Source organism: Protomyctophum parallelum, assembly GCF_964188405.1.
Source record: "Protomyctophum parallelum genome assembly, chromosome: 14".
NCBI lineage: Eukaryota > Metazoa > Chordata > Actinopteri > Myctophiformes > Myctophidae > Protomyctophum > Protomyctophum parallelum.
In genome coordinates, this window is record NC_139709.1 from 15,704,178 (window position 1) to 15,716,179 (window position 12,002).

Here is a 12,002-nt window from a genome sequence, read left to right on the forward strand (position 1 = left end):
GCCTCGCCCAGAAGGGCGAGGTTGCGTGCACGCATCCACCTCATTGATGGCAGACTGATGGGCGAGCGCTGGCGCTTTGGCATGGGGGGTCAGATTAACATGGAATGAATTATATACTGGCCATATAAAGAGCATGTCTTGAGTGTACAGGGTTTGATGAGGTCAAATCTCAATATGGAGATCTAAGGGTGATACATTACATTAGGGACTTAAAGCAACGACGGCTACGGCAGTCCGCTCCGGCAACCGGAAATTGGATCAGTGCTCCATAGATAAACCTGCTTGCCGTAGCAGAACTTCCTACTACGGCAGAACCTACACTTCGACGTCGTGTCTAAATAAACTTGAAATAAACTGCCATACATTTACACCTTTCTCTTCTGCTGTGTTGGCATGCTCTGAATGAAGAAATAACACTAATTCCATATCATAATCATCATGTTTATTAAAACTGTTTTAGACCTAGGTCTAAAGGCAATGAAGACATTTTCACGAAAATATGGAAACCTTTAATTGACTATTAAAGACTATAACTGATGTTGTTTTGAAACATTACAAGGAAACGCTTGATGTGTCTTTGAATAGCTGATGTACTGCTCTAATGAACGAATACCAAAATAACCAATGATCCATTTGTTTCCCTTTATTTCTACTTTATTGTTTAGATTTTTTTTTTATTTTTTTTATGTATTGAATGTAGGTGATATATTTTTGTCTGTCTTTAAAAAAAAAAGGAAAAAAGGGGGCGACACGATGATTGAATGACTCATGTGTATTGTATAACTATAACCTGAACTGCCCAAATAAATAAACATAAAAAAACACTGTTTTAGAATAACACAGATTGCTCCAGCACCTTTCCCTTTCCACTGCTGATCATGTCCAGCGCATGTAAGAAGCAAGTTATCTGCAAGTTAGCTGACGTGCGACGGGGCGTTCTTATGTCTGTGTTTATGTTTGACACACGCTGCATAGATGCGTCGTCACCATTGGAACCAAAAAGCGGTGGGAACCCGTCGCTGACGGTTGTTTTCTTAACGATTTTGACTGCTACGGCGATTGCGTCATAGGAGCCGTCGTGAAAACCACCGTTGCTTAAAGTCCCTATTCTCTTGAGTGTACAGGGTTATATATGGTATATGGCGCCCAACACACCAATTGACGGGAAATGCACGATTCCATAGTTAATTGCGACCTTTGGTCACAATAAGCTCACAACACGACGCAATGTGATGTGCTGTGAGCTAAATAGATGTGCTTTTTCCGCCGACGTCCTTGCATTCTTTATTTTGTTTAACTGAAAATAAGGTTAAATAAATAAGTTTAGGGCTACACATAACTTTACTGGGATAGGAATAGGGTTAGGTTTTGGCACAGTTTTACTGAGGTAAAGATTAGGAATAAGGTTAGGTTTAACCGTTTAAGCATAGTTTACTTAGGTTACGTTTAGGAATACCAGTCTGAGCAGTTCCGACTGTGTTTTGAGGAGAGTTCGTTGGTATTCTCCCACACACACTCGGTTTACGCAGAGCAGAAAAGGTGTCTTATGAAACAGCCAGTGGTGGAAAAAGTACCTCCCACGGGGCAGCACACCTAACCCAACCTATATAACCTTAACCCATGTCTAACCAATGACTAGTACTAGTTTAAACTATATGCACCCCATTGTGCAGAAGTTTTCAAACGTATGGATATTTTGAAAAACAGCAGATCTACAAGCTCACCCACATGCACCCACCGTTCTTAATATGACAAGAGTTTAGAAACGCCACTTGTCAGCTCTCTTCTTCTTCTGTTGTGTAAATGATGATACAGGAAGTGGGGGCTGCGTAAGTAACAGAGCCTTCCTGCGGAGGCCCAGCTGAGACAACACGGAAGAATTCTCACCTTTTGAATTCCAAGAATTCACATCATGCAATGCACTCTGGGATGGCCGTCGGCCAGACTTTATTAGTGAATGAACAGAAACACGATGGAATGTTTTCCATGTGAGAGTTATATCCGTCAGCAGGTGCAATAAAGGGAGATTTCTTCGCTTGAAAATGTCAAAACAGCGTTCGTGTTCCAAACCATCCGACCACCTAGCTCTGATCCATAGCTCTAATGCAGTTGCATTTAGAGCTATGTTACCGATGACTTCCGGGGCTCGCTAAAATTTCAGACCAGCCTCTCATCTTTAGCGTAAATAAAAATAACGTTTTTGCTTCTCAACAATACAAAGGCGGGTTGTGGCATTAGAAAGCCTACTTTCCTTAGTGGAAGCACTCTGAGCCCCCCACCACACGTATAAACGGTACTTTTGTGAAAAATATTCTGTATGAGGGTTTTCTCTTGGCAATATCGGTAGAGGGCAGTAACAAACTAACTAGTGGAGTATAACTAAAAGTATTTTTTCGGTGGAAAAATAATCCCTTTCATGTTGATGGAAGATGCTTCTGAACATGTATTCTATTGCCAGTTTGACCACTTAAAATGCACTTTATATTAGTCTTTAATCTTAACATAACGAATAATGGAAAATAGCCAATCTACAAGCTCACAACACATCGCAGCGCGACGCGTTGTTGTTTTCGGTGCGTGTGACATAATTCCATGAAAGACATACTTCTATGCAATGAGTCAAAAATGCCTTGTCGTGGTGACAAGGCATTTGTCGTGTGCCTTGTCGTGTGCGTCCCACACCCACACACTCTTCCTCTTTTCTGACGACTGCAAAGGCATGACAGGGCCAGCCTTCGCCGCCGAGTGACAAAGGTTACAGGTTCACTTTTCATTCATAAAACCGGGTTTACGTAGGTAAACCTACATTTTATTTCATTTCAAGTGAACTTGTAACCATGTGACAACATGAACAGTATACCAAATTAGTCACGAGGAGAGTGAAGTGGCAGGTCAAAAAGCCAAACATGAGGAGTGAAACTCGTCTCAGTAATACAGCAGAACACAACCAACTGAGTTTAATTTCATTGCCAACTGAAAATCATAGAGAGTAAGTGGGGGAAAGGCCATGAAAGGCTCAGTGCATCCACCCCCAGTGGTCCTGGTGGTCCATGCATTGACGACCACAGAGGACAGTGAGTATTCCCATTCCCATTCCGTGGCAAACAAGTCTACTTCTGCCCGACCAAAGTGAAACCATATCTGGTTCACTACCTGGGGGTGCAAGCGCCACTCACCGGGGTGGGGTCCCCCCTTTGACAGCAGATCTGCTGCTACATTCTGGGTTCCCGGAAGATAGAAAGCCTTCAGGGTGACACCATTGGACTGTGCCCACAAGAGCAACTGGCGCACTCTTGCATGCAGTGATGGGGACCTCAGCCCATCATGGCGGTTGATGTAAGACACCAGGGCTGTGTTGTCTGTCCTTATCATGACTTGCTTCCCCGACACAACTGGGAGGAAGTGTCCCAGAGCCAGACGGCCCGCCTCCATCTCGAGGAGGTTTACATGCCACCCCTGCTGCGCAGGAGGCCAACGACCCTGAACAGACCTGCCCTCCAAGACTGCGCCCCAGCCTGTGCCAGAGGCGTCAGTCGTTATGGTCACCCTGGAACCACCCTGGCCCAGGGGAACGCCCTTGCGGACGGCCTGTGATCGCCTCCACCACTTGAGGACCTTGAGAGCACCACGGGAAAGGGTAAGGATCCTTGACCCGTCCCTGGGGAAAGGATGTTGTATTCAAAAGCCCTCCAGAGAAAGGCAAACCTGAGAAATCGCCTGTGAGAATGTGGAATGTGGAAAGCATCACGAAGGTCCACCGACGTGAACCAATCGCCTGCCCTTATGGCTTGAAACACAGTTTTCAACCTGAGCATTCGAAAGGGAAGCACCTTGAGGAACTTGTTCAGTTACCTTTCCCCAGCAGGGCAGAAACCTCTCTGGCCAGAGCGGCAGAACGAGATTGGTCCCTTACTATTGTCTCAAACCCCTCGGAAACGAGGGGGGCGGTCCTTGAATTGCAGACGGTACCCAAACTCCAGGGTACTGATGACCCACAGACCCACGGACAAGTGGTACACTGACGCCATGCGCTGAGGTTAGCACCGGAAAAACCTGCACAAGCCAACTCGCTTTGTAAGGGGAGCTGGTGGGGCTTGGCAGATTCCCATGTGTTGTGCTCCCGCGGTCTCACAGTACCAGAACTCAGAGGGGAGCTGTTCCCTGCAAAACGAGGCCGCTGGAAGCTCCTATGCCTCTTCAGAGGCGCCCGAGCCACTGGCCTTAACTTATCAGGCTGACGCACGGCTGTAGACTGAGAAGCCTTCACCACTAACTCATCGGCGTACCGCCATTTCTTATTTGGGTGACGGACAGCCCTATTGCCTGTGGCTCGGGCCCCGGCCCACAGAGCAAAAGTTGGGTCCACTCCGGCTATGCCATCTAGCCCATGCTCTGCAGCACCATGCAGGGTGCTGGGTGTAGGACAAGGTGCAGTAGCCTGCCTGGGCTGTGCCCAAGATGTTTTCAAGCACTTGACAAAGTCAGGATACACTGGGAGAGGGGCCCGTCCCCGGCTCCTAGGGTCCCGGTCCAGAGCAGAGGCCCTTGTCGGAGGAGGTGGGGGCTAGGAGCCTAGACTGAGAAGCCTGGCGTGGCGGACCCAGGGGGCGTTGCTGTGTAGCAGCCATATTTTCAATGGTCTTACACATATCCTCCAAGTGCCTCAGCATGAGGTCTAATCTTGGGTCATGGACGCAGTCCTGTTCAGTCAACTTACGCTTCCTACTCGCCTTCCATGCAAGCCCAATCAAGGTCAGACGGAATTGCTGCATCATGAAATTAATATTATATTGTCAATATCAATATTAACAATTAATAATAATGAATTGCAAGAAAATCAGTAACAAAAAAACCTCTAAACAAGACAAAGCCTGACTGCAACAACACTCCAGAGGCATGGGTGGCGACAGCGCACTGTCCAATATGCATACCAACAAAGAAGAAGACGGCCGTATCCGACAGTGTAAACAACAGCAGAGCCAGGCTAAGCCAGGCCAGAAGCCGCTCCAGTGCTGTGTGGAGTGCTGCCAGTGTAGGCTATGCTATACTTGCAGGGAGAAAACATACACAATACACACTTACCAAATAGGAATGTGAGTATATCTCACGCTCACGCGCGCACAGCTGTCACCAACGGGAACGTGAGTTATGTGTATCACACGCGACGAACACAATCGTCGCCTGCAACAAACAACATAGATGATGAGACAACCTCACGGTACACCAAGGGGGTGCGACAGAGAAGGCAGCCCAGAGCAGGCATCCAGTACCGTGTGGAATGATAGTCAAAATCACAAGCTGGTATATAAGCTCTTACCGACCAGGATGAAGAAAAGAGGAAAGGTGTGTGGGTGTGGGACGCACTTATAGAGTGACGTCGGCACCCACAGGTGTGATTCAATTGGTATAATGCTCCTGATCCGAGGGTTATTGTCACATGCAGGTTACAGGTTCACTTGAAATGAAATAAAACTTGAAATCCACATGCATGGCGTGGATGCCCTTAACCCAAGGTCCACAGAGTTTATATTCCAAGTCACTGATAATGTGCGCTTTTATTAATGAATCCTGGGAGATAAAGATGGCCGACCTTCGGAATGGTGTGTGTGTGTGTGTGTGTGTGTGTGTGTGTGTGTGTGTGTGTGTGTGTGTGTGTGTGTGTGTGTGCGCGCACGCGCGTGCATGCGTGCGTGCGTGCGTGTGTGCGTGTGTGTGTGGCTGCGTGCGTGCGTGCGTGCGTGCATGTGCTCCACTTACATCAAGTTTCATCCTGTGTGACAATGATGGATACAATAGCTAAAAGATTCTAGTGAGCAACAGGGGAAAGAAATTGGTATTAAATATGTCCATGTTCTATTTATCTCTCAACCAAAGAAAAGGGAGGGGGGAAACGACAATGGGCAGAATGAACGGGATATGAACATTTGTCCCATAAACATTGTGGTGGTAAACAAACGACTACTAAATGCATGGTGCCCTCATCATATTTACATCACAATCCAGAAGTGAGTCAGAGAGAGGAAGCAGCAGGAGAGGACGTACGAGCGGTAATCAGTGACTCACTTTGCATATCCAAACTTCCTTTTTCACCCAAGCAAGAGCGCAGTTGGGGGGTCTGATGTGTATAACCAGTACAACCAGTACACCAGGGGTGCCCAAAAGGTAGATCACAAATCTATCAGGGAGATCACAAAGGCTGTGCAGGTACTAGATAGATCATATGACATGCTCCTAAGATATAGTTCAGGTATGAAAAAACTATTTTTGGTATCTGCCACTTGAATTAAGGTGGCTTGATTGATTTACATAAAAAGGGCCTGTCAGCTCAAACCCACAGCCACAAACGTCAGTAGCATTACAAAGTTACAAAAAAGGAAAACAACCAATTCCATTTCCCCCCGTCTATTTCCCATTCCAGTCTTATATGTAATGCCAGCGCCGCTATTCCAAAGCCCCTTCAGGTACATTTCTTAACTATTTTTTAACTATTTTGTTTGTGGGTAGGTCTTGTTGAGCTGGTCATTTTGAAAATAGCTCTAAAGTAAAAAAATAAAAAAGGTGTGGGAACCCCTGCAGTACATCATGGTGGCATGTTGTTGGTTTTGTGCCGTTTTAGTTCGCAAACCTTTTTGTGTCAGGCAAGGTCCCCCAAAATAATTGATATGTATTGGCCGCGACTGGACCCCCATCTGAAAATGTTTTGTGCCACTAGTCCAGTACAGTGGTTCGCACACTGTGTTGCTGCAAGGCACCCCTGTTACTTCATAGGACGTTACATCTATTATCATATGACATAATATAAATATGTACATCTTTCCAAAGACTTGAGAGAATATCCGTTTAAATTTGGACAGATTGAAAATAATAACTTTATACTTAATAATACTTAATAATTTAACCACTTGAATTCCTGCACCCCATGGGAGCACGCAAAACGCTCATGCATTGTGAGCTTGTAGATCGGCTACTTTTGACGAACAGATTTGGTGTACTACTGTAGATAGAAATGGAACGCACCAAGTACAGTGCATGTCCATTTGACTAAGTATAGACTAGGGTCTAAGTAAATAAGTAAGCCATCAAAGTGTTCTGCGGAACCCCTGGACTTGCGTCACGGCACCTTAGGGTGCCACGGGACCCACTTTGAGAACCCTGTTTTATTGACAGTGCTTCTTTAACTGTTTCATGTCAGGTTGAACCCCCAAATTATTAAAGTATCGAATTTGGCCACGGAACACCATCTGACAACATTTTATGCCAGGGACACCATATACAACACTTCTGTTAGTAAAAAGAAAAGTACAAAATTCTTCACATTTCTTGTGTTTCACCGCAATGCACTGTGAGATTGGCTATTTTCACATAGGCGATGTGTTCTAGGAAGTGGTCAAACTTGGGACCCCCTGGAAGCCCCTCAAGGACCCCTGAGGGTCCCTGGACCCTACTTTGAGAACACACACACACACACACACACACACACACACACCTTATTTTTGTCAACAAAAATGTCAATCAAAAAAATTAAATCAATCAAAAACCTCCCAGATGCCACTGAGAGAAAACGTGCGACGACAGCACTGTGCGTCTCCACGCCGACAGTTATCAGCCATTCCATTCACAAGCACGAGAGTCACGTCGGTGGAGAGACATTAATATCACAGCTAAAGGAAAACACAGATGACTTCCGTAAAGCCATCACTGAGGCAGGGCCGTCTCAGCTTTCATCATCGAGAGAGCAACAGGTTCAGCCCTTTAAAAAAGGATGCTGAAATCTAGCCTATCAACTCCTGAGGCATGATGTCAACTATAAAGCCTGTATGTATGTGCTTGCCTGATTTGTGTGCCAGGAGTACCCATGTCAGAAAAAGCAGATCTACAAGCTTCCAGATCGGCTATTTTACCAGCAAGATACTAGCCTGGCTAATAAGTCAGACTCATATCACACTGTCGCCGAAGGCAATTTGTTTTTGCCAAGGCAGATTCGCGTCTGGCTTATTAGCCAGGCTAGCAAGATACACTTAACCCTTTTACTACAAGAATGGGATCTCCTCACAAGAAAAAACACCCCGATTCGCTGTGTAGTATTAGCTTCATAGACCTTTACAAAACAACAACAACAACAAAGCCAACATTTACAAACGTCAGAATACAAGGCGTTCAACAGTCATGGGCGTTTCAATAAGGGTACACTGGGAGCTTTGCATATTGCCATGGTGAAAATGTCAGAGCGTTAAGCGGGCCAGATACTGCCGTGTACATCCAATTTCCCCAGGACAAACACTACGGTCGCTTGCCATGCCACACCCAGTGTAAACATATCTCTGCCATATTCACACATTACATGACATCAGTACACACACACACGCAGGCACACGCACACACACACACTGCAAAGAGCGCTTGCAGGGCCTCAGACAAAAGCACAAAGTGAGCCGTATTGCTGCTGCTGATACTTTAAGGATTATACCACCAAAATAAACTCATTTGTCTGTCACGCTTTTAGGACAAAAAAAGAGAATAAAAAAGGAGGGAATGAAAAAACCTGGTTGCGTGATTCTGGGTCACGATGAGACATTGTTTGCTTGACCTGTGTTGGTTCAAAATTAAACCACAGAGAGGGCCTCTTTTCCACCGGGTTGAACCGGTTCTGTTACTTTCTTTTCCCCCGCCAAATTTTGAGCCAGTTCAGAGTGTTTCCACCGACAATTAATGAATTGGTTCAGAGAACCCTAAATGTTGGTTCGGAAACTCAACCAAAAAAAAAAAAGTGGGCATGCCAAATGCCAATATTCCACAGGTTGGATAATGGAAGCGGTTCTAGAACCAAATAGAGCTGGTTGGACTCACTATTGTGCGCAGTCGATGAGCTGGTACTCGTTGGACCTCTCGAAGCACGCCTTGACTCCTTCATCGTCCCACAGCTTCTTGGCGTGGTCAAAGAACTCCTGTTTGTGGAGAGAGAGAAACCATGCGGTTAGCGACATTAGAAGCCTTATAATGGTGTCTATGGATTAACCCATTTAGACCGGAGTTAACCATTCAGCTAACCAGTTTTACAGATTGAGGCGTTAACGATTGCGGTTATGAAATATCTGAGATCGTTAGGGTTTTCTGGAAGACTGAAATAACTAATAAACAAAAATAGGCTATCTACAAGCTTACAACACGTCGCAGCGTGACGTGTTGTAAGCTTGTAGATTATTGTAAGCTTGTAGATTTTTGGTGCAGGACACACTTCTATAGAAGACATGCTGACTTCTATGCTATGGTATCCAAATGACTGAAATCAGTCTTATACGTCCAAAACTGTACTTCAAACTAATGAAAATAGCCGATCTACCACGGACTGCACAGGCACATATGGATTTTAAAGAACCTATCCACGTACACAATATTTCAGCATAACTTTGCTAGCGCCACACACATACCTGAAACTGGAAATGGTCTATAAGTGTGAACCAGTGTGTACATGAATAAATAAATACAATAGATTATAAGACATGTCAACGAGATAGACACAGGGCTCAGTACTGTCGAGACTCCATGAAAGTGCGCACGAACGAACGCACGCACGCACACACACACCAAACAGAAAAACTATCATGGTCACACTCATCTTCTCTGGAAAATATAAAAACAAGCTATAAGTTATTAGGAAATATACCCAAGATACACAGTTGTGGACAAATAGGAATATCCTCAGAGATTATCTGGGATAATATACCAAGTACTTCTTTCTAAAACTTCATGATCTCTGGGCATTACCATGAACAGTGGAATAATGTACCCTTCTCCACGTTGCACTTTACACATTGGTCTGGTATATTAGGATAGTGGTAAATGGTGCATTTATGGGGCATTACATTCACCCATTCACACACTGATGGCGGTGGAAACCATGCAAGGCAGCAACCAGAGCATCAGGAGCAATTTGGGGTTCAGTGACTTGCTCAAGGACACTTCGACACTAACTCTGGGGGAGCCCGGGTTCGAACAAGCAACCTTGCGGTTACCATCCTGCCACTCTACCCCTGAGCCACCGCCGCGATCAAAATGATTAAGTAGAGAAGGAGTAATATACGTTTGCATCAGAAAGTTTTATTGTAGTAACTTGTATGTGATATTGATCGTCTGTTTGGGCTTTGTAGCAAGCCCTCTACCAATGTTCAACACATATTTATACATTTAGATTGTTACACCTGCAGGCCAATCTTTTACATTCCCCAGACAACCTCACAAACGTATCATAATTTCTGCCATGTGCAATTTGTGATTACAAAGCCTAAAGGGCAAACAGAAATATGAATTGTAACGTTCCAGACCATTATCCAATGCAAAAAATGTAATAGTTAATCGCAATTATTTAACAAACAATTAATTGTTCACTTAAATTATTAATGGTGACAGCCCTAACTAAATGTGTACACATTTAGTTAGTTACACTACAGCCGCCGTATGAGAATTTGGAAGGTTCCTAGTTCGACTCCATTTCATGGTCCTCAAGTCCTTTCCTTGAGCAAGTCACTGAACCTCTAAAGCCTGATTTATGCTCCGTCCAACATAGCCGATCTACAAGATCACAGCTGATCTACACCCCATAATCTACAAGAACCTAGCTGATCTACACCCCATAGCAGATCTACAAGATCACAGCTGATCTACACCCCATAATCTACAAGAACCTAGCTGATCTACACCCCATAGCAGATCTACAAGAACCTAGCTGATCTACACCCCATAGCAGATCTACAAGATCATAGCTGATCTACACCCCATAGCAGATCTACAAGATCATAGCTGATCTACACCCCATAGCAGATCTACAAGATCATAGCTGATCTACACCCCATAGCAGATCTAGAAGAACATAGCTGATCTACACCCCATAGCTGATATCAGATCTTAGCACCTACTCCTCGGATAAAGATGCTATAGATAAAAAGCCAGAGTGAGCGTTTCCCCGTACCGTACATGGTCTCGGTTCTTCAGCTGACTTCCTGCCCCCGGAACAATGGTCCACATTATGCAGGCGAGCTCATCTTATCAATGACTTTGAGACATCCCCCCCCCCCCCCAAACCAAAATAATCACTCTTATATCTCTTGCTCGCCTCCTCGCCCCATGCACGTCTTTTAGATGGGGATCGAGGAGGAGGAGGGAGGGGTTGGTGTGTGTGTGTGTGTGTGTGGGGGGGGGGGGGGGAAGCACCACATGAGCCATCTGCACTCCGCACTTCGCTCCTGCCCTGGAGAAGGCTTATGGAGAGCCGGCGGAACGTGAGAGCACACAGCCAGAGCTTGGAAGGGGTGTGTTTAAGCAATATTACACAAGAGGATGCGATTTACCGAGTTTAACAAGCAGGTAGCTTGAGCACATCCAGTCACGCACTGTCACCTGATGAAGGCCGCTCACGGCCGAAACATCGTGTCCTGAATAATGTCAGTGTTTTAACAAAAATAAACACTGTTGGAGCAAAGACTGTGTACGGACTTCTCCTTATCTGGATGTGATTTACCGACCCTCGAGTGTAATATTGTGATTATACAACAGTTACCCTTAAAGAAAACATGTCAACTCAATGTCATTATATTTATAACTAAGATATTCACTAAAACAAATCATATTTTTTTATGACAGATGTAGCCTACTAGCCACTAGACCAAAAATGTTCCAAGAACATCGCTAGCATAGCAGCCTAGCTGATTTTTATGTTTTGATTAGATGTTCCATCATGCTCGTTTGAAGCACGGCTCAATCAGCGCCGTATAGATGAGAGCGGTGTGACATCTCCGTTCATTTCACAGGGCCATTCCAATGGCGAATTCTATTGCCAAAGAGTCCTGGACCGGAAGTTGGTAGAATGCACTGGCAACTCAGGCAACAGCCCAGATTTAGTGATCTTAAATCAATTTATTTTAGATCGTTTTTTAGTAATAGTACAACATAAACATTACAGAGACTTTAGTTGTCACTGTACAATACTTTAAAACAGTTGGCATGTT

The 12,002-nt window shown here is 45.0% G+C and overlaps 1 protein-coding gene across 2 annotated transcripts in view; it reads right to left on the reverse strand.

Annotated features, from left to right (window-relative positions):
• LOC310870900 (guanine nucleotide-binding protein G(olf) subunit alpha) overlaps window positions 1-12,002 on the reverse strand; it is an 86,866-nt gene that overhangs the window by 46,293 nt on the left and 28,571 nt on the right. For both annotated transcript variants that reach the window (XM_083782264.1, XM_083782265.1), the window contains exon 5: window positions 8,848-8,945. In XM_083782264.1, the coding sequence (XP_083638390.1) occupies window positions 8,848-8,945 (98 nt within the window). The remainder of the gene's footprint in view (window positions 1-8,847; window positions 8,946-12,002) is intronic.